The sequence below is a fragment of the Scatophagus argus genome, chromosome 15 (assembly GCF_020382885.2).
Source record: "Scatophagus argus isolate fScaArg1 chromosome 15, fScaArg1.pri, whole genome shotgun sequence".
Taxonomy (NCBI): domain Eukaryota; kingdom Metazoa; phylum Chordata; class Actinopteri; family Scatophagidae; genus Scatophagus; species Scatophagus argus.
In genome coordinates, this window is record NC_058507.1 from 21994729 (window position 1) to 22018369 (window position 23641).

At 39.7% G+C, this 23641-nt stretch overlaps 1 protein-coding gene and 1 pseudogene across 2 annotated transcripts; both read left to right on the forward strand.

Annotated features, from left to right (window-relative positions):
• Positions 1-5263: 5263 nt before the first annotated feature.
• Positions 5264-7756, forward strand: LOC124072248 (annotated as a pseudogene).
• A 1279-nt stretch (positions 7757-9035) lies between these two features.
• galcb (galactosylceramidase b) lies at positions 9036-23557 on the forward strand. Of its 2 annotated transcripts, none has more exons than XM_046413497.1 (17): positions 9036-9254; positions 9380-9448; positions 9530-9593; positions 9880-9993; positions 12263-12402; positions 13000-13038; positions 13249-13376; positions 17441-17596; positions 19229-19353; positions 20032-20159; positions 20392-20481; positions 20567-20656; positions 20737-20881; positions 21321-21501; positions 21656-21819; positions 22269-22345; positions 23114-23557. In XM_046413497.1, the coding sequence occupies exons 1-17, from the start codon at positions 9075-9077 to the stop codon at positions 23255-23257; spliced, it is 2034 nt and encodes a 677-aa protein (XP_046269453.1). In that variant the 5' UTR covers positions 9036-9074; the 3' UTR covers positions 23258-23557. The 2 variants fall into 2 exon arrangements, with proteins under 2 accessions (XP_046269453.1, XP_046269452.1); XM_046413496.1 differs by lacking the exon at positions 13249-13376 and adding an exon at positions 16922-17052.
• Positions 23558-23641: the final 84 nt, after the last annotated feature.

Sequence of the window (23641 nt, forward strand, 5' to 3'; positions counted from 1 at the left end):
GCAAGGGAGAAAGGCAGAGGGGGTGGGGTGTGAGAGAAGGAGCACACAAGCAGAGATGCATAGCAGCAGTAATAATACCAGAAGTATCGGAATGTAGATAATGATAATGACAATGAAGTATACAGAAGGTATTATGGTGATTTTGATAACAATAGTAGTAACAATAATGGTAGTAGTTGTACTGAGTCTTAACAGATTTAAATCAGATTATGACTAAACAGTAGTAATTGCAGTAGGTTTTGAGCAGGACAACAGCAGGAGCAGGAGGTCCAGTCATGATCGATAGGAATCTGCGGGACAAGAAAGCACAGGGACTCCAGGGAAGAAGTTGAGTTAGTAATATGCATTAATGGGACATGAATGTGTGCAGAAGGAGAGGGAGAGGAAGAAAGAGCTCAGTGCGTCATGGGAGGGCCCCCGGTAGTCTAAGCCTATAGCAGCATAACTAGGGGCCGGCCTAGGCCAGCCCTAACTATAAGCTTTATCAAAGAGGAAGGTTTTTAGTCTACTCTTAAATATAGAAATATAGAAGCAGTACAAATTCAAATTCTTACCTTGTTCACAGTAGCTCTGTAAGATGGCGGGAGGTAGCAGCCTTTCAAATGACGGTTCATGAAATGCACCAGCGGGCAAGTGATGTGACGATCTGTCATGTGACACGAAAATCTCTGGTTTGAAGGAAAATAACTACATTAATCCAAATGTTATTTTCAGTTTACTGCAAATGCTGTACTATTTGCATTGAACAAAATCAAAAAAACAAACAAACTATTTTTGAAAAAGAAACACAATTTTAGATTACTCTAGTATAAAAATGTGATTTAAACCAATGAGACAGTAGTTGCACTTTTTCAGTGTATGTCTTTGTGTGTTGGCCCTGCGATTGACTGGCGACCAGTCCAGGCTCCAGCTCCCCCGCGACCCTCACGGATAAGCGGTATAGAAAATGGATGGATGGATGGATGTCTATGGCACAGATGTATGTTGACATTTTTCAAGTAACCAAGTTCTCATTTCCTACAGTCGTCTTCTCAGTTACCAGCTTATCACTGGCCAGATCAGTATCTGACTTTGGGAAGGATATAGCCTTTTTTCAACTTCCCAGTAGTCATATTTTGTCCTTTTCCCTGCGACATATGTTACAAACCATTAGCTCTGTTAGTTGTTAGCTCCCTTAGCCAAACACACTGCAGGATATATTAGCCAACAAGCTGTTCTCGACCTAACGTCTGATGGAATGCTGTCAGCAGCAACTGGACACTGTTCTAGCCCTGCAGTCCATTATGGCATTTTAGTGACATCAACTGTCAAGCATGTTTATCTGATTGGCTCTTCTGATAGGCTTTAAAAGAGACCATTGATTAAATTGTTTACCGCCATAACAGATGATAACAATTGGTCGAAGCACCTTAGACTGAATGTACTACTGAACTAAAGACAGAATCAGTGCTGAATGACTGATGATATCTTCACTTATTGTTGTACCTGCTGAAGTGCGACTGAAGGGAGCCACCTAGCTTAGAAAATATGTGACAACAACTTCCATATGCTTTGATGACAAGAAATAAACATCTTAGTTTAGTTAGTTTGCATGTTTTCAGAAAGTAAATTTGTTGATAAAGTAACACATTTCCTTTGATAACTGTGATGGAACCTTATTCTTTCTTGTTTTTAAGTGACTGATACTCGTTTCTGATACTGCACAAGATACAAGTGGAATGATCTCACACTGTTAGATTTTTTCTGCTTAAATTACAAGGTCTTAAAAACATCTTGTGACTTGTAAAGATTGATTCTTTTCTACAGTTCCAACATGTGTTGCATAATTTAAAACCTTTCTTATGTGTTAATGCCTATCACTTTGTCATTCAAAGTTAAGGTCTTTGTGAAAATTGGCAGAAGCAACAAAAGAAGTAACCAAAATCCTGGCTTTGTAGCTCTAACGTGCTCTGTGAATAAAACTTCAGCCACTTACCTCATCAGACCTTTGACAAGACAGACTCTGAATGAGAATTTGAATGTACTGGATCTCACAAAATCATAACCTTGCTGAAAGAAATAGCCTTTAATGTTAAAAGTGACAATTGTGAGGCACAGCTTGTGTGAATATCTAAAAACACAGCAATGTGTTAAACCAAATCACAGTGAAGGATGACTTTATTTTTTAAGAGCAGGAAGCCAGCCCACAGACTTCAGGTTCTTGACAGGTTGCTATAAAAGCTGCAGCCCTCCTACATAGACCTTGCTACTTCTGAAAAGAATCTCCAAACGAGATATAGACACAATTTTAACTGTACATGTGGAAAAATGAAAACATGAATATAGAAAAACAGTATAAAACAGAATAAATAAAAACAGAGTCGGTGTAGTGGCAAAATTCTAACATTCACAAAGATTTACTGGGGCGAGGTATAATATAAGAATTCTCTTGCAAAATTCTCATGCAAAGTTACTGTGGTGTTGCAAATTATTTTCACTTTGTGTGCTTGTATGGCGGCTGAAGTAGTTCAGCACAGTGTGCATGTGTGCATCTACAGGCTCTCTGCAGGTGTTTCAGAGTCTGTTTGTGCGTGTATGTGTTCAGATCGTGGGAGCTGATGTGTGTCTGCACTGGCAGGAGGGGTGTGATGGAGACCACAGCTTTGGGTGGAAAAGCTGTTCTTCATTCTGTTGATGCTAGCTCTGAGTGTTTTGAACCGTTTTTACAGACAGCAGCGGTTCAAACAGTGAGTTTCGCGGGTGTGTAATGTCCATGAATATGCTGCTGGCTTTCTTTTTCAGTCTGTTGGTGTATACGGAGTTGAGGTTTTGGAGCTCCAACCCAGTGATGCAATGGGCTGCCTTCACCACTTGGTGCAGGTCCCCCCTCGTGCAGCAGCTGTGCAGCTGGCAAACCACACAGTGATGCAGTGGGTAAGGGGCAGCCGTGGCCTAGAGGTGGAGAAGTGGCTTGTGATCGCTGGTTCGATTCTCCCACCGGACGGGCAGGGAAAATTTGAGTGTGGTGGAGTGATGATGTCCCCACCCCCCATTAGCTGGTTGATGTGCAAGGCACTTAACCCCCAGTATATGCTCCTTGGGTGTGTTTCACTGCATGTTGCATGTGTGTGTGTTTCAGTGATGCAGAGAAATCATTTCCCAACTTGGGATTAATAAAGTAAATTAAAGTAAATTAAAAAAAATGCCCTTGGTGGTACTTCTGCAGAAGTTGAGCATCAGTCTCTGTGGGAGCTGGGCCTTTTTTCAGCTTGCTTAGGAAGAAAAGTCTGTGCTGTGCTTTCTTAACCAGGCTTGAGGTGTTGGAGATCCATGTCAGCGGATTCGACACATTGACTCCAAGAAACTTAATGTTCTCTACACGTTCGACTTCACAATCAATTGCCTTTTGATTCTTCACATTCTCAGTGCAGAAATATATCCTGTATCCTAGCACTAATCCAGCGTACTCCTCTAGGTCTGCTCCACATGCAAACAAAGCCCAGTCTGGGCTATCAAAAGTCAGGCCACACTTGATAGTCTTGATAGTTGCTCTTGTACTCAGTGGTTTGTAAGCTGGTGTCAGGATGAGAGGGACACGGTCTGACTGTCTTAGGTGTGGAGATGGGCTTGCTGTTGGTTAATAGCATCATGTAGCTGTTCTAGTGCATGCTTATTATGCAAATACTTCCTAATTTAACTGACTGTCATTACACCTTTCATCCGCCTCAAACATTCAACAAGGAGAATGAAAAAAATCAAAATTCAGTGGCTGGTGCCTTTCTCGTACTCTTCAGACAACAGTGACATCAAGTGGCCAGATGCATGAATTTCACTAGGCAGGAGTTGAACTGCCTCATGTAATTAGATAAATGGCTGATTATCTTGTGCTTTAGATATGGCCAATCATTCAGTGCAAACAGTAATCAGTCAGTCAGGCAGTACTTATTTCAGAGAATTCACATGCTGAGAACAATGTCAGTAGTTAGAACTGGGGTTCTCAGCCTTTTGCAAATTAAGACCCACTTCTGATCAAATGATGACCACTTTTCTGAGGAAATGAGGAGGAAAACCTAAGATGAAAGAAAGGAGAGAGAAAGAGAAAACACTGGGTCAAACTGTGACCTGAGAGGATTTCACACATTAAACACTGTGGGCTTTTGGCAGCACTTTTGGCTTAACATCACTGCTTGCCATTCGATGGATTCAAGAGTCCTCACTTCCTCGCCACATGCTTTGGAGCTTTTACTGATACAGGGTTGTCTCCTACATCACTTTTATTGTTCCAAAAGCTGATGCATTTTGTGTCACTGCATTGGGGGGAATGTCACTAACTTACTGTAAAAACTGTTTATTGCAGCCTGATGTGTCATTGCCGTGGCGATGGTAAAACATAACTGGCCATAGAGAACAGGCAGTTTAATTGATTTTGTTTATTTATGTAAATTCTTTGTAGCAGTACCACTGTCCGCTCACTCAAAAGCACTCTGAGGCAAACCAGATAACTAAGATTCAAAAGCAAAAAAGAACAAATGTTGGATGCCAGTTTCTGCACTGAGACCTGTTCCAAAGGTGTTCAGACGAGTTAAACAAGTTTGTCAGCATGTGTTCTCTTAAAGTCATACATGTTTTGTTGATTTCTGTTTGAAAACACACCACAAAGCTGGAGAAAACTAGAAGATTGTTGAGTCTCATTTCCAGATTGTCAAATGGCCACTTACTCAAGACATCAGTATTTGATGACCTGGGACTCGTCCATTTCAGAGCAAGAAATGGTGTGACTGGATACTTCATCTTTTGATGAATGAATATGAGCTGATTTAAATATATGAAACATTTATATAATATTTTCTATTAAAGGAAACTGAAACTAAATGGGCCAAAAGCAAGCACCTGTTGTGTTATGTGGTATTGCAAGGTCCCTTAACTGATTGTCGCTCATGTTGTGAAAATTAATAAATAATTAGGAATCCTATCAATTTAAAAAGTATCTTACCACACAAAAATGAATTTGATTTGTATCAAAAATGTCTTGAAATTAATTTTGAAAAGAAAAATCAATACAAACATCTGCCTGGCCAAATTTGGGCCAATTTTTGCCTACTAGCTCCACTTTGGGCAGCCCTGACCTACTTAAAATTCCAATATTTAAATATTTTAAATATGACATGCCACATACTCTATGACTTCAGAGCGTACATTTAAAAACATACTGCACTTCCTTGTGCTTGGAAATACCAGTCTAGCAAAGAGAGAGAGAGAGAGAGAGAGAGAGAGAGGGAACGCACATGTGAAGGAAAAGCAAAGCAAGCAAAAAAAGAAAAAGGAACAGACACACAACAGCAGGATCCTTGTCGTTTTTCAGCATGAGCAGGCCTTACTATGAAGTAAGTAAGTAAAAAATGGGGGAGCAAAACCATAACTTTGCTACCATAATCAAATAATGGGGTTTGCTCCACTTGCTGTATTGTTGGTTTGTGCACTCGGATATTGTCTCAGGAGAAGTGCCTTTTATTTTTCATTTTAAAAAATGTGGTCAGTGGAGATTTTTTTTTTTTCCATCTGGAATTTCCACACATCCTTTTATGTGACAGTGCAGTACTGTATGATGAATGGTCTATTACTCTCCAACAGGGTTCACAGGTGCCACAGATTCAAATGAAAGGCGGATCGTTGTGGTTGGGAAGACGGGGTAGGGAAGAGTGCTGCAGGAAATGTGCCTGGGCAGAGAAGCATTTGAATCAGAACTGGCTCCATCCTCCGAGTGTCAGGGGGTACCGGAAGTTGAAAGGTCGCTGTCATCGACACTCCAGGGTTGTTTGACGCTAATTTCACCAAAGAAGAAGCGTTGAATAGAATCAAGATGTTCATCTCTTTGTCTGCTCCTGGTCCTCATGCCCTCTTGGTGGTTCTTCAATTTGGTAGATTCACCCTGGAGGAGAAAGAAACCATTAAGATGATTCGCACCACTTTTGGTGAAGATGCAGATCAATATACAATGGTGTTGTTCACACATAAAGATCAGATGAAAAAAACTAACCATTGATGGCTACATTTCCCAGAGTCCCGACCTGATAGCCACCATCCGCAAATGCCACAATCAATACCATGTCTTTAACAATGAAATCAAAGACTCTGAACAAATCAAGATGGCTATGGCTAATGGTGGAGGCTACTACACCAATGAACGTTCATGAGAGCAGAGGCAGCCATAGAGAAGGAGAAACGGCGACCCCCGAAGAAGCTGGAAACACAGAGGCAAAGAGAGCTTCACGAAGAGACCCCAGAGAGGACAAGCAGCTGCATTCATAAATGAATACGAGGCCAGAGCTTGAGCTGAAAGATCAAATGAGTTTGCCATTGCTCCAGTTGGAGGTCTGCTTGGAGTTGCTGGAAGTCCAGTCGGTTTGGCAGTTGGAGTTGCAGCTGGAGCAGCCGTTGGTGCTGTCTCAGAGAGCAGTAATGACAGGGGAACACACAGTTACATGATTGTGTTTATGTTTTCCAGGGAACAAATATTGTAATTTGTATGATTTTTCTCTCTCTAAATCTTTGCACAAAGTATTTACATTCAAGATGATTGTGTCATCACTTTTTGTTAATCACTGTACTTGACATAGGTAGAGCTAAGGTAGAGCTATGTTCGTTAATAATACATTAAAATGTCAATGTACTTACCATGTTGGATTATGCCTGGATGATTACACATGTGTAGCATCCAAATAATGGTAACCTTTTGAGATACACACACACACACACACACACACACACACACGTATATATAGATAGATAGACAGAGTCACCTTTTTGTAACAGATGAGTCTGTATTGAAGGACTGGCTGCTTAAGTCTATATTTTTCCTTTCTTATAGTCAACAAATCCCATTTACTTTCTGACTTCTCTAACCTTCCAGATATATTTTCATTTTGAAAAAAGACTTGATAAATTGCCCAAACAGGTGGTCACTTGATTTTTATTTAAGCAAACATTACAGTGAATGTTTGCTATTTATCTGTGATTAGTGTACAAATGTGCATGTGAATGTGGCATATGTTCTCGGGCTGGACTGAGTTCACGACACAACAAAACATGCACATTGTCACCTTACCTCGTGATGTTTACAGCAACTGTTCTACCTGCACTTTACACCATTTCCACTGTGTACAATACTGTCCTGCACTTTATGGCTGCCTCAAACATGTGAGGGTAGCACCTGGTCCCTGGTGGAACGCTGTCTCGTTTCACTGTGACTGTAAACAGCTGAAATGACAATAAAAAAAAAACCTCTTGACTTGACATTTACAATTTTTACTGTTGCTTTACAGTTAAATTTGAAATCATAATGAAATTCTTGTAATTTTTACAATCTGTGAGGTGAGCCTGGTCCATTTTGAGTGTCATTCAACGCCGTCCACAGTAAGCTTTCCATTTTAGGAAAAGTGAGAAATGCAGTGAGTATGCACATAGAGCAGACTATGTAAATCCAAAAGGAAACAAGGACCAATTTTAACTATATCTATCTATAATTTAATTTACCTAATCTTTTTAACTTATGTCATGTACACAACATAAGTTAACTTATTACTTATTATTCAACCAAGACGAAGTTCTCAAACAGATGAAGACATGTATGTCTCTGCCTGCCCCTGGTCCTCAAGTCTTCCTGGTGGTTCTAAAGCTGGGCAGGTTCACCCAGGGGGAAAAAGACACAATAAGGACAACTCAAAGTACAAAGTACTCAAAGACAAACAACTATACATGCACACACTCACACGCTCACAACTAGGGGCAATGTAGAGTAGTGTGCATGTTTTTTGGGATTGTGGGAGGAAGCTGGATTATCCAGAGAAACCCATGCAGGCACAGGGAGAACATGCAAACCCCACACAGAAAGGTTCAAACCTAGAACCCTATTACTGTGAGGCGACAGCGCTAAGCACTGCCCAGTCTGTGCGGACCTAAACTTGCCTTCTGAAAATCCAAAGTCCTTATGCGTGCCAGTTAGCCATTATAAAAGTGTTACAATACACTTTGTTGATGTTCGCACCATGGACAATAATGTAAAGTCCATGGCATTGGAAGACATAAATTTATTCTGGACAACTTCTGCTCTGTCCTGCTTTTATTTCCTGATGTAGAAGGAGATGAAACATAATTTCTAAGTAGACAGAATTAGAATTGATTCAGTCTGCTCCAAGTGCTTCCAAACCTTCTTCATGGAGGAATGTTGGGTCTCTCTCTCTATTAAAAACTAAATTTAGAAAAGATTTTGGTCTGGACCTGCTCTATTCGGAAAGTGGCATGAGATAACTTTCGTTGTGATTTGCTGCTATATAAAGAAATTGAATTGAACTGATACTTTCAAATTTTAATTACAAACTCAGTAACCCATCCAAAACATTATTCACAAAAACTAAAACAACGACATAGCACTTTATGTGGACCTGATAGTGAAACTACCTTACACTTGTACTGCAGCTTTCCTTACTCTGTAATTTTCCAGTGGTGGCAGTATTCAGACTCTTTAGTAAATACTTGAACTTGAAGAACTACTTACTTGAAAGACAGATACATGGTTGTAGCATATGGTGGCTAGTAACTAAAATATTCTGGATCAAAAAAAGTACTCTTATTTTCTGCAAATTTCTACATTTGTTTTAATCTCCCTGTCCAGTTCTTGTTACTACATAGTGAGATGTGCTGTTTGTTTATTACAGCACATCACCAGAAAAACAGTAGCCTTTATATGCGGAACTGTTTTATTGTTTTATTAAAATTGTATATGCTGTAACCGAAAAACTCAATTCAAATTTTGTATAAATGAAAATACAACAAACTTTCTAAACTCCAAAGCCTTAAAAACGCCGAATGTGTGTACATTGTATAATTTTATAATGTATAAAAGACAGTTCAATCTTTTTTTTTTGCTTTTGCTTTCTTTCCTTTTCGTTTAACGCTTAGTCATTCTTATCTCAACAGTGTAAACGTATTATTGCCGAGTTTACAAAAAAAAAAAGCAGCTCCCGAGATCACGTGACAGCTCAGCGGCAGTGTCATGTGATGTGTGAGCGTGAGCGCGTGCATATTGATGTCTATGTATGGCTGCTCGCAGCGTCGAGAGACGCCGCTCTAACAGGATGGACTACAGAGAGTTTACGGTGATTGTTTTTTGTCTCGGTTTGTCTTTGAATTTGTGCTCCTGTCAGACTTACACTCTGAATGATGAAGGCGGTCTGGGCAGAGTTTTTGACGGAATTGGAGGTCTGAGCGGCGGAGGGGTGAGTTCATTTCTACTTCCTGGTACGATGCGATCAACAGAAGGACGTAAGGTTCGTTTAGGTGCCTGAAAAGTTTTACCGTGATGATTTTGCTCATTTAACATTTCCTCTGCTGGTTTCTTTAGGCGACGTCTCGTCTACTGGTCAACTATGCTGAGCCATACCGCAGTCAGATATTAGACTACCTTTTCAAGGTATGATATGATCAAAGTTATTCCTGCAGTCCAGTTTAAAGTACTTGGGAACTAGCTGTTCTGTCTCTGTGCTGTCTTCAGCCAAACTTTGGAGCGTCTTTGCAAATACTGAAAGTGGAGATTGGAGGAGACGCTCAAACTACTGGTGAGTCACATTCAGTGATTTTACTATTAAATGTCATGAATATTTATTCATATTTCAACTGAATATCAACTTGCTAGTTGTCTTACAGTGGTGGAAAATACTTAATATATATTTGAGCAGCGTCCTATTATTGCCTAATGTGAAATGAAATTATTTCACAATTACTCTGAATTAAACCCTTTGCTTACAGAAGTGTGGATGGATAATTGCTGGATGAACTTTGAACAAGCTGAAAGATCAAGTTGTTTTTGTTACACTTTCTCTTGGTTGTGTTTTCTTTTTGAAGATGGAACAGAGCCATCGCACATGCACTATGAAAATGATGAGAACTACTTCCGAGGCTATGAGTGGTGGCTGATGAAAGAGGCCAAGAAAAGGAACCCAAACATCACACTCATCGGTAGGATGGTAATCTCTTGTGCCTTACACTCCAGAAAGCAAACAAACAGCAGCCAAAATAAAAGCAAGTGATAAGATAAGATAAGATAATCCTTTATTAGTCCCATTACTGGGAAATTACAATGTTATAGCAGCAAACAGGATATAGAGGGTGCAAAGAATGCAGGGATAAGGGAAGGATGAGCACTCAAAAAGAATGAATACACTGAAAAGAAAAATACTATTCACACTAGAGTCCCTCAAGTTATGATTAGTAGATGGATTGATTATTGTACCGATTTGTTTCAGGAAAAGGCTAAGTATGTATGTACTGATGGTAGTAGTAGTACATGAGTAAGGATTATTGCACAATTATTACTACACATGTATTATTGCAGGTCTGGTGTGACCATTTGTCTCATTGCACATGATTTATTGTCCAGTTAACACATTAAACAGCTTAAATGTCCAGTCTATCAGCTGTGCTTGTTGTGGAGTCTGACAGCAGTGGGCAGGAAGGAGCGGCGGTACCTCTCCTCCACACAGTGCGGGTGTAGCAGTCTGTCACTGAAGGAGCTGCCCAGTGCCGTCAGAACGTTATGCTAAGAAACTGAGATGAATTAATATTAATATGACTTCATTACCTCTGTAATTAATATCAAGAACCTCTGATTGGATATACCATATAGGCTTTTTTAAACCCTTATAGTAGTGATATACATATAATAATATATAATAGGTACATTATAACGTTGACACAATGGTCAGACAGAACCCCGGTGCCCTATCCTCATCTTCTCCATCCAGTCTACATAACCTTGATATGATTTTTGACAAATCCATGAGTTTCGAAGCTCACATTATGACTCTCTCTCTGTCTTTTGAAACATAGCCAGAGTCATTCTTTCGATTTGCTCTCATAAATCTCCGTTATGCTGTTTACAAACTCTCCAAAATGCTGCTGTGAGGATTTTAACACAGTCCAACAGATGACCATATTTGACCATATTTACTGACCTCATAATGTACATATCATTGTATATACCATCTGTAAGAAATATTTATAGCAAGGAAAGACAAAAGAGCTTCCACAAAAGCTGAGAGAAGAGATTATTTCATCACACCAAAAGGGCCTTGTGTATAAGAAGATTTCCAAAAAAATAACATTCCAAGAGACACCATTGGGAATATTATAAGGAAGTTTAAAACTTATGGAATAGCTGCAAACCTGCCTGTCCGTGGAAGAAAGCCCAAAATTTCATCTAGGGGCCTTAGCCACTTAGTCAGGACAACTAAGATAAACCTCCGTGTGACTGCAAGACACGTATAGGATGACGTGATGAAGGCTGGTACAAGTGCTTCAGTGGCAACTATAAGACATGCACTGAATAAACAAAGACTTCATGGTAGGGATGGGCGATATATTATCGTTGATAACGTATATAAGTGTGCGACACACTCGCAGCCCAAAACGTGTGGAATATTGACAACAGTGGCGGTAGGTCGGGCAGATACGCCGGGCAGCGAGGAGCTCGTTCCTAAACGGGGCTCCAGCTCCGTTATGTGTAACTGGTTTGGTTTTAAAAAGTCTGATGCGGAGCAGCAATTTACCACCTGCAAGGTTTGCAAACAAATAGCACATACAAAGAACAGCAACACGATTATTTGTTCCACCACCTCAAACACAAGCACAAACTGGAATACGCCGATAGCCATATTTTTTGTTGTTTAATTAGGTTGTTTTTTTTTTTGTCAATTATTGCCATTACCTTTCATCCACATCACTATAATGTCTTTGAGGTGAGGGGGTTGAATATTTCTGCTTCCAACTGTGTAACTGTAGATATCGTTGCGTTGTACTGGTTACATCTGTAATGACAATAAAGTTGAATCTACTCTAATCTATCTCTCATTGCTCCTGCTAACTTTAGAATGTGTTCTAAAATTTTGGTGCCCACTTACAGAGCCCTACATGGGCGGGTTCCAGATTATATCATGGACCTTCTGCAACCTCACACCACGAGTCGAGCTCTTAGGCCTCTGTCCAGGGTTGTCTTAGTCTACCTCAGACATATTTTATGACTCAGGGAGATCATGCTTTCCAGTCAACAACCCCTAAGCTTTTAAAGTTGTCTTCCAATAAGCTTCAGGTCTTTGGACTCCGTGGAATCAAACAAATGGCTTGAATACATGTGGCACACTGTATTTCTGGAGGTGTTCGTTTGACTTTGATAGCATATTGGTGCATCTTCTGCCTTGCATGTGTGTGTTGGTTGTGTGTCTTCATGTAGGTTTACCCTGGGCATTTCCTGGTTGGGTGGGCCATGGTAAAAACTGGCCCTATGACTTCCCAGACATCACTGCAGCATATGTGGTGAACTGGATCCTTGGTGCCAAGCAGTTCCATGACCTGGACATTAACTACATTGGGGTGTGTATTAATTTACTTTGATTCAAGCTCCATGCTCTGTGTAGTAGAACAAGCAATTTATATGAGATCTGCCAAAACCTCAGGCCAGTTTCCTCATTCAGCTCTTAACATACTTACTGCAGTTGGCTGCTCACTGTTTCACAGTACAGTAAGGAATTATTATCAACTTTTCAAGTGTGCTCACCTTCAGATTTACATCGGAATTAAGTGATTTAGAAAATCTTGATCCATTTATTGGCTTGTTTACAACCGGTCCATTTGACTGCTTGTGTTTCTTGACCTGTGTGTAGTGATTCCAGATTTCATCAGTTAACTTTGCTAAGCTCAATGTTATCATTGCTAATAGGAATAATAGCCAGAACTATGGAATTCGTTATAAACTTGATTTTTTTTTTTTTCATCAAAACTCTGTATTTCATGTAACAATGTGTCGGGAAATGCAGAGGATTTTATACAAAACAACTAATAAAGTTTAGTTGCCCTTTTGTATGAATAAAATGAATATGTAATATTGGATTGAGGGCCTTGTTCAGCAGGATAATACAAATGAACCCGGATAATTTGCTGTGTAACTGAAATTTACTTTCATCTGTTTAGATTTGGAATGAGCGAAACTATGACAGCAAGTACATCAAGGTAATCCTAACCTTTTATTCTTCAATGTCCTGCCATTGATTTGACTGATAAATATGAATTATGGGTAAGTTTTGCCTTAACTGTAAATTAAAAGATAAAAACAGCCACCAACATTGAGTTGTGCTCCACATGAGAAATGCAGTGATTGAGTGGTTGAGAAGATTTGACGTTCTAGCTTGGTTCCTCTGAGAGCATGTCTTTGTTGCCAAGGTGCTTCGGAACATGCTGGATAAAGTTGGCCTAACAGGCGTTGGCATCATCGCAGCAGATGGTGATTGGAGCATCGCAAAGTCTATGATTGTTGACCCGCACCTTAGTGATTCTGTTGACGTGATTGGGTAAGTACAGTCAGCAGAGGTGGCATGCAATTAAAACTAATATGGTACAATCACTTATTGTACCCAAAGTTAAAGTTAAATTAAAATGGAGTGTCATGGGGTTTACCATGTAATGTGAGTTCACTGAAGGACATTTGGAGTCCTGCTTGATGATTGACAAAACATGATACACAGATGGTGAAATGCCACTGGATCTGCGGTGTGACTTTTCATAAAACTCTTGAGTTGAGCTTGTATCCTCTGTGCTGTTAATCTAACTTCTGTGCTGGATTAAAACTGAATGTTTGTGGCTGTTCTTCTGTTGTACTTGAAGAATGAAAACAATTCAGTCAAATACTAGCTTGATACGCTGCATGCTCATGTAGTACGTCTACGCCTACGTCTTGATTCATGTAATCTACACTCATGGAAATAATTATTAGACCACCCTTGTTTTCAAGGGTGGTCTAATAATTATTTCCACTTTATTTCAACTCATGCTCATTTTAATGCCTAGTAAACCTAAAGGTACATTTGTTGGCAGTACATCAATAGCTGAGGCTATTGATGTACTGCCAAAAACAGTGCTTTTAGGCATTGAATGTTTTCTTTTCTGTCTGTTAGTTATATGATACACACAGGAATTAGTACTTTATCAGCTGCTGGAAGAAGACTGTTTTCAAGGGTAGCCGTGTACGTGACCAGGTTCATTCGCCCTTCAATTGCATTTGCCCTGTTTCACCCATACTGAAACAACCCAAGATCATCACCAATCCACCTCCATGTTTAACTGTAGTGGCAAGACAGTCTGGTTTGTAGGCTTCTCCGGGCTTCCTCCTAACCAGTGAGTTGGCTGGAGTGGGCATCAACTCAAAATTGGATTAATCACTAAAGAGAACCTTAGCCCAATCATCAACCAGTCCAATCCCTGTGATCCCTAGCAAAGAGTAACCGGGCCTTCCTCTGCCTTTCGTTGATGGAGGGCTTCTTCCGTAGCCTGTGTGACTTCAGACCAGCTTCCGGAAGTTGGTTTTGAACTGTCCTTGCTAAACAAGTCACATATCTCGACAGTGCCCACTCATTTTTAAGGTCCCTGGAGGTCTGACGACGATTCCTGATGCGGGAACGGTTGAGTGCACCGTCCTTTTGTGGGGTAGAAAGACGTTTTCTGTCTCGACCAGCTAGCAGTTTGGTAGTACCATGTTCGGCTTGCTTTTTCTTGGTGTAATGAACGGCTGTCATTGGAGATCTTCAGTTTTTTGGCTACCTGTCTTTCACTCATACCAATTTCCAGCAGTGCCAAGATGGCTGCCTTTCAGGCTTCACATAATTCTTTTGTTTTAGGCATTATGTGAGAGCTGACAACTTGCATGTGCAGTGCTGCTTATGACATGATATGGCCTCTTATATATCCTGGGAATACAGTTAAGCTTAAGCATGGCAAATAGGGCATAAAGTATTACGGAATCAGCTGCATTTTTTGTTGTGTTCATTGATTTCTTCAGGTGATATACCTTTAGTGGTACCAGGCATTAAAATGAACAAGAAATTGAAGAAAACAAGGGTGGTCTAATCATTTTTCCATGATTGTACTGTATATGAGCACATGCACAGTTACGGTTACTACAGGTGCAGTTTCCTGTTGTAACTCAGATATTCTAGTTAGTTATAGCTGTCAGGAAGCAAATCTAATAATGACATTACTGGCAAAGACTGATAAAATTCTTTATGCATTGATATGTGCTCTTGTGGGACATAGTGTTGCCATATTTTGTGTGGTTACTGGTGTTGAAGCCAGACAAATGGATTAAACAGAATGTGAAATACTATTTAATCTGTCTGTACTGAAGCTGAGTAGTACTAGTATAGTAATACTAGGTTATTAGATGTTTGTGTATATCATGTAAATGTCCTGTCAAGAAAGAGATAACAGATAAATGAGTGTGTTTTTATACTGTTTTTATACTGTCTTGTGATGGGAAAATGTGTTTGCAGTTAAACCTGTACATTGCTCATTTTGCTTTTATATATTCAAAAGAATACAAAGGTGTTACAACAAATTGAAAATACACTACATTGACAAAAGTACTGGGACATAATAATAATAATACACAATAATACATTAATTCACTAAGTGAGGAAAAAACTTGTATACAGTAGTTGCAGTGGCCATCAGCCAAAATGAGTTGTAAAATATTGCTAAATTGTTAACATTGCAAAAATCCAATATCGTGCATCCCTAGAATATTTCTTTGGAATCAACAGCTGGGCGCGGTGACTCTGTGCAGCTTCCTGTCATCTTTACATCAGTGAGATTGCCGGGTTTGGTGCCACTGTGCCCACAGAAACAAAACCAAAAACCAAACTGTAACTATAAACTATATAGACAAAAGTATTAGGACAAACCTCTTTATTATTGAATTCAGATGTGGTATAGGGCTCAGGGGTTGTTCTAGGCCCTTACTTCCAGTGAAGAGAAATCTTAATGCTTCAGCACACCAAGACATTTTAGACAATGCTGTGCTTCCAACTTTGACTGTGCCCCAGTGCACAAAGCAAGGTCCATAAAGACATGGTTGGGTGAGTGACCCGCACAGAGTCCTGACCTCAACAGCATCTAAGACCGTTGGGGTGAACTGGAACGAGAATACTAACAAGTCCTGTTGTTGTAATGGTCAGGTTGGTTTTCTTGCCTGTGTTCTCAGAAACACAGCACTCAACTGATTTCTGCAAAAAAAACTCTGATAATTCCGCTGTATATTACCTTCCCAAAAGGCAGACAAAGTTATAAACAGAACAAATCGAGCATTTAGCATCTAAAGAGGCTTATTTTTTCCTAAGAAGTTGGTGTAGAGCAAAACAGGTCCAATGAGAGATCAAAAATTGGATTCAATTATCATTTGTCCAATAAAACTAAAAATGAATGATCAAATGAATGTTACTGTTGTGTCTGCTGGGTGTGTAAATATTTAATTGTTTGCCACCACGTTAGCCATATGGACTTAATGAGATTAAAATTCAATTCAATTTATTTATATATCACAAAATCACAACCATTGTCTCACAAAATTTTCCAGTTGGACCAAGTCTAGACCAAACTTCCAGCAAAACCCGACAAAACCCCCATGAGCAAGCACTTGGTGACAATGGCGAGGAAAAACTGCCTTACAGAAGGCAGAAACCTTGGAGGAGGCCCTGGCTCAATGTGCCTTGACACGTTGGGTTGTGTGTGTGTGTGTGAGAGAGAGAGTGGGGGGGTGCCTAGACAGAGATGCATAACAGCAATAACAACAGAGTATTGGAATGACAACACTCTTTTTTGATAGTAGTAGTAGTAGAGATAGTAATAGTTAATGATAATAATGCAGAAAATGTGTCAGCTATTGTGTTTCAGCTTCTTTAGTTGAAAACACAATATCATACCTGAGGGCAAATGACCATGTTTAAGTTTTCCATGGTCGCAGCAAATACTGTCAAGCCAGGCAAAGTCCAAATCATTCACAGCTGTGAATCCATGTCTTCCTTTTCTCTCTGTCTTCCTTTGTGACTGTGACTGGCTGTACCAGCTGCTGCGGTACACCCTGGATAAGAGTGGTCTGGAGAGGGTCAGGATCATAGCCAGTGACAACTTGTGGGAGCCCATTGCCGTGTCTTTGCTGCTAGACCCTGAGCTCAGCAGAACTGTAGACGTGATAGGGTAGGATTCCCCTCTGTCCATGATCTGTGCATGCATGCCCTCTGTTTCCAGCAGTTGAAAATGTAGTCTACCTACATGTTGTAATATGCACGCTACCAATAGTAATTTGACTGTTAACACAGTGTTCTGTTTTGTGTGCATGCATAACCATCTTTCTGTGCTTTTACAAAAAGCTTGGCAGATGTTTACTTCATGTAGCCTCCTGTGTTTTTCACCTTTCCGAAAGATTATTGAAAGCCAGTGAGCATAGTGTATTTCTTTAGGTGTTGTGTGTGTGAGAGAGAGAAAGAAAAAACAGCATTAGCAAAAATTTGATGGTCAGATGTTTTTTTGTTGTTTTTTTTTCTGCTCATACTGACTTCAATCTTGTGTTTTGTGTGATGTTCAGGGCCCACTACCCCGGCACCACCACAGTAATGGAGGCTCTCAAGACGCAAAAGAAGCTGTGGTCATCAGAGGACTACAGCACTTTCAATGATGATGAGGGAGGAGGCTGCTGGGCTCGCATCCTCAATCAGAACTACGTTAACGGAAACATGACTGCGTGAGTAAATACATAAGCAACACGTTAATATAAAAAAATGAGCAGTTCTGACCATATAGAGAGTGTAGAAGATAAGATAAGATAAGGTTCCTTTAATGTCCCACAGTGGGGAAATTCACGAGGATGGAGTGTAAATGGAAAAAACAAGACTTTCGCTATTTTATCAAATATGACATGAAAAAATGAAATCATATCAAAAAACAGATATAGAGGCCTTTATAGAGGTCTTTTTTCTCCAACCTAATTTTAAGTAATCCTTCAAGTCCCTGGATTCTGTTTCAAGTCATTGATTCAGTCCCTACTACCCCTGCCTGTGTTTTTATTATCCCATCTGAGGAGCTGTGCAATAAATTTCAATCCCACAACAGCCTGAAAGTCACTAATATCAGAAATCAAACAACAGCACCAGATTAGATTTTACACATCCACAGGGATATGCACTGTTTTTTAGTAATTAAAAAAAAAATCTACTCCTGAGCAGATGTTGCGGCACACACAAAGCCAACCACATGCAGTCTTGATGTTATTCCCGCTAAATTGTTTCACTTATCATAAACAATTGCATAGAAAATGGTATCTTTTCCTCTGCTATTAAACATGACTAAAAACAGACATGGAAAAACAGGTGCAACCTCTTTTAAAGAGGTTGCACCTGTTTTTAGTCATTTTAGACCGATTTCAAAACTATTTAATGTCTCTTTTCACTGCTATGCGGACGACATACAGATATACCTTCCATTGAGACCCGGTGACTCAAGAAGCCTAGCTGCTGCCATTGACTGTCTTAGTGATGTAAATTGTTAGATGGCTCAAAACCTTCTTCAGCTCAACAACTCAAAAACAGACCCACAGGTTAAAAAATTGTCCAGTCATGCTTCATCCAACTGTATACAATCTCCAGACTCAAACCACTCCTCGCATGGTCTGACCTTGAAAAGGTGATCTATACTTTCAGTTTCTCCAGGTTAGACCCCTCGGTATATACCCACGAGGGGTATATATCGAGGGGTATATATTGGTTCCTCACCAGTCAGTTTTGAGAACTGATGAAGCTGCTTGGATTAGCAGCGAAACGTCTTCAAGCCAATCTTCACAAGTCCAGACGCCTTGCTTTAACTCTTGAATATGACCTGGATAACTGAGAATCTCCACAGATATGCCACTTTAATGGACTGGCTTTTATGTGATGTTTTTTATTGTCTTTTTACTTTCCCTTTTAGCTTATTGGTTTTAAATGGTTTTAAATGTTTTAAATTCCCATTTTTATTTTCAGTCTTTTTTGTGTTTCATATGCTGTTCTTTTACCTTTTATCTTAAATTTTCAACCTTGTTTACCAGTTGTCTATATTTTGTTTATTGCCTTCTATTTGTATACAATTTGTTGGTTTTGTTTTTAAATGATTGTTAAGCACTTTGGAAACCTGGTCTTTGACAGGAGCTACTGCCACTGCAGGCTTAAAGGTGGAACAACAATGCCCCCCACTCCCTTTGGTGTTTGCGTCTTTTATGCAGAATGGCGTTTTGCAACAGCAGAGTAACATTCCCACCTTGAACGGGACTTGTGACTATATGGGAAGAACTTGGGTTAGTCCCCTATATGCAGTCTGATCAATGATTGTGATTCTTCTTCAGCACAATCTCCTGGAACCTGGTGGCCAGCTACTATGAGGAGCTACCGTTTGGCAGAGATGGGTTAATGACAGCCGAGGAACCCTGGAGCGGCAACTACGTGGTGGAGTCCCCGATCTGGATCACAGGTCTGGATTAGATCTGTGTGTTTACAGGCAAAGAGAAGAGAGAGAGCCTGCTTTTTTCCTGCAGTTAGTTAGCTAAAATTCACAGTATGTTGCCACAGTCTGCCACCAAAAAGAATGAAATAAGCAGAAGCGGCTGATTTCACAATGCTTTTGTGGGTGAAAGCTTTGCACTGATTTAAGATCATGATGCACTCTCATTTCAGTTGTCACACCGAGCTGGGTCTCATTTTGAACAGGGGCCTACAGTTCAGTCATCTTTGTTCACTATCTGGATATAATATTTACACCTTCACACAGTTGTTTATGATTTTTCAGATTTGATGGCCTTCGTACTCTTAACCTGGCCTATAAGTGCAGCTCTGAACTGTGGCTTGGAGACCACTGGTTCAAGACCATTTAGCCTGGCTTGTAACAGTAACATATCTGGTAACAAGCCTTCACAGGGTTGCGTTTCAATAGCTTATGGGTGAAGGCACCAAACGTAGCCAGGCCTTTTGGCATGTCATTCTGTGTCTCTTTCCTCTCTCTTCTTGTCATATCCCTTCAGTTACAGTGGTTGGTGTGGCTCTTAAAGAAACTGTTTGGTTTTTGAAAAACGATAACAGATGAATAACTCCTGTTTTTAACTCTTTGATGTCCACAATGATTTAATAAAATGGTATTTTGTTTTCCTTATAGCTCACACCACACAGTTCACCCAGCCAGGATGGACCTACCTGCAGACTGTTGGACATCTGGCACAAGGTGGAAGTTACGTTGCCCTAACTGACGGGAAAGGAAACCTCACTCTTGTCATAGAAACTATGGCAAGTTAGACTTTTCTTTTTCTTTTTTTTGGCTTATATTCTTATATATATGGCTTTTATTCTGGTTCTGTAATAATTTAGTTATAGTTATTTAAAAATTGATTAGTGTTTAAATAAAGTTTAGCTGTCTTGTATTGCTTTTGTTACTAAAACAGCAAATGCATTTGCTACGCTAAAAACACTAAAACAGCTTTTGAGAGAAATGAATGTTTTTATTGTATTTCTTTTACAGACTCACAATCATTCGGTGTGCATAAGACCTCCTCTCCCTCCCTTCAGTGTGACATCGCAGAATGCAACTTTCCAGCTGAATGGATCCTTCGTAAGTTCCTCTTGAGGTCTTCATGTCAGTGTTCGAAGTTAGGAAGTGATATTTGTCTTATACAAGGTTATTTATTTTTTCCTAGGCCTCCATCAATGAACTCCAAGTATGGCGGTCACAGTTTAACTTCAAAACCAAACAACCCTCCTTCTTTGAGAAAATGACCCCACTGAAGGTAAAAGAGGCAGTTTGGTGTTGGCACCATACATCAGTTTCAACACAGTTTCATTTTTAACATGCTTGTGATGGCTTCAGCTTTTAGATGGATCGTTCACCCTGAGTCTAGCAGAAGATGAGGTTTACACGTTAACCACAATTACAACAGGACGGAAAGGCAGTTACCCCGACCCCCCTCCCTCTGCTCGCTTTCCCAAAGTCTACAAGGACAACTTCAATGTTCGTAAGTACAACATACACTGAACCCAGTAACGTTTGTTGCTCACCGAATTGTTTAAACATTATACAGTTTTTGTAGGTGTGTCCCGGACAAGAAAATGAACGTATTTTATACTTAATGTGCTATAGATGATGTTTTCTTGACTAGCAGAACAAAACCAGATCAGTCCATGTTAATAACAAAGGAAAAATAGAATTCATCATGCTAATTTCAGTTTAATTCACAAAAGGATTAATTTGTGAAGTCGTTTAATGTTAAGATTGGTCACTGTGGAAACCCTACGATTATGTGTCATATCAGAAAGAATGCATGTATTTATATATTGAATTTATATTATTGTATGTAATGTATTGTATTTTCCCATGCACTTTGACCTGATATTTTGATTTATTTGATAAAATGTCCACACTTCCTCTCCATTTCTTTATCTGACCTCTCGTAGAAAACCCTCCCTTCTCTGAGGCTCCAGACTTTGCTGACCAGACGGGGGTGTTTGAGTATTACATCAACCTAACTGACCCTGGACCTCATCTTTTTACCTTACGTCAGGTTCTAACTGAGAGGCCCATCACGTGGGTGGCTGATGCTGACCAGACCATCAGTGTCATAGGAGACTATCAGTGGTGAGGTGATGGTGCCTCACAGTGTTCGTTTTCAGCACTGCTCCCCTAATGAAAATATAATTTTACAAATGTACTGACTTCACTGTCAGATGTCCAGGACTGTACCAGATTTCTGGCCAACAAAACAGCACACTGCTATGTTTTTACGTTACAGGCAGAACCTGACGGTTACATGTGACGTCTTCATGGAGAGCGTTATGACTGGTGGTGTATTCATTGCAGTCAGGGTGGATAAAGGAGGCCAGTCGGTGCGCAGCGCTAAAGGAGTCTTCTTCTGGGTGTTTGCAGATGGCACATACAAAGTTACCAATGATCTCAGTCAGTGGTGGTCACCCTCTGCTTCATTATACATCTTATAATGGAATCTGCGTGTGTGTGTGTTTCAATCAGTGATGGGTTAAATGAAAAGAAGTAATTTCCCAGTGTGGGATTAATAAAGCAAAATAAAATTTAAAAAATTTAAAAAAAAATAAATTTGATGGTCCATTGACAATCTGGGACAGTGTAGGTGGGACTGAGTCTGAATAACAGAGGAACAGACTTTGGATTTTGGACTTTTCAATCTCTGAAAAACAAACAATCAAACAAAAAAACCCCCTGCAGAATATCACCAAAATTAGCGTATCATAGCAACCAAAATGGCCTCAACTTAATTGTTGTCTTGTGTCAGCATTTTTCATTATTGGATTTGGAATTTGGAAAAGTACAGAATAAATGTATTGTTTTATATAGAAACAGACTGTTTTGTGTTCTTCATTTGCCAACAGCTGGACAGGCGGTACTTGCAGAGGGGCTGTCTGGTACCCGAGCATATGGCTGGCACACCTTATCACTCACTGTGAAAGTAAGTGAAGATGGAAGATTCTCAGTGTTTTGAAAGGGGCTTTTTTATAGCAAAATGTTGCATACATTGCACAGGTTATTGTGTCATTTCCAGTCATTGTGTTCCAGGCATTCCAGGCTGATGGGTCATTGTGTTCCAGGCATTCAGTATTTGTTTGTGGCCTGGCCTCTCATGTGCAGAGCTTTATTCAGATTCTCTTTGTTTTTTCAAAGTAAAATCCTTTAATTCCTTACAATTGTGAGTTGAAAAATGTTGTTCTGATATTGTTAGACTACCGGCCCACACAGCATACATTGTTTAGTTATTGTTTTATCCTGTTGTCCATGTTTACACAGGATCCAAACTTTGTTGGAATCAGCATGGTAACTAAACAAATACTTAAGAAAACTGTGAGCAAATTAACTGATTCAGTGAACTGAAATTGTTCCAGTCCTAGTTGAGTGTTCATGTAAGAAGCTGATAACTTTGATTGATTAAACTTCTATTTCCATTGTTTATATGCCATGTCACACTGTAAGTCCCACTGATAAAGAAATATGAACATAAGCAATAGTGTTTATTTAGTAAATCTCTCTCCCACAGAGAGTATCCCTGTAGGATCTGAACGACCTGCAGTGATTGGCTTGGGTGTAATCACATGATAACTTTAACCTGGTGCATGCTTTTTACGCTGCATCCATGTGACTAGACAGAAAGTCTGGAAACAGTCATGCTGTATGAGTAAAAGCATTTCCTGCACACTGTCACTGTGCTCACTCTCTGCTGCAGGGCCCGTATGCATCAGGCCTGCTGAATGGATACCCACTGTGGAAGAATGCTGTGGCGCTGACACCAAAGAATGGCTGGGCTGCCATAGGGACACGCTCGTTTGAACTGGCTCAGTTTGATAACTTTGCTGTGGTGGCAGAGTAATGATTTGCACTATGCTGTGAATATTTTGATTCATTTGTTTACTTGATTAATCCATTGATTTAACACTTCACTGTGCTTTAAAGTGTCTTACGCAAGAATTTAAGAGAACAGGATGTCCCTTAATATAATGTAATGTTCTGTCTGATATGATTGTTAATGGTTTTGCCCTATGTAATTTTTTTGGAAAAAATGATTTTTTTTAAATATTCTTATTATTCTGATAAAAAAGCTTTGTAATCATTTAAGATGATTTGTGTAGCTGCTGAAATTAAAAACATGTACTAAATGTACTAAAAGTCAGTCTATGTCTTGTAATTAAAGTATATCTATTTTACACAGGTAGTGTTTGTCAAACATGTGACATGTAATGACGATGTTGTAACA

Coding starts and splice junctions, on each gene's coding strand:
- galcb (XM_046413496.1), top strand. CDS start 9,075: ATGGCTGCTCGCAGCGTCGAGAGACGCCGCTCTAACAGGATGGACTAC. Junction 17,597..19,228: donor GTTAACGGAAACATGACTGC/GTGAGTAAATAC, acceptor ATTCTTCTTCAG/CACAATCTCCTGGAACCTGG. Junction 19,354..20,031: donor GTCCCCGATCTGGATCACAG/GTCTGGATTAGA, acceptor TTTTCCTTATAG/CTCACACCACACAGTTCACC.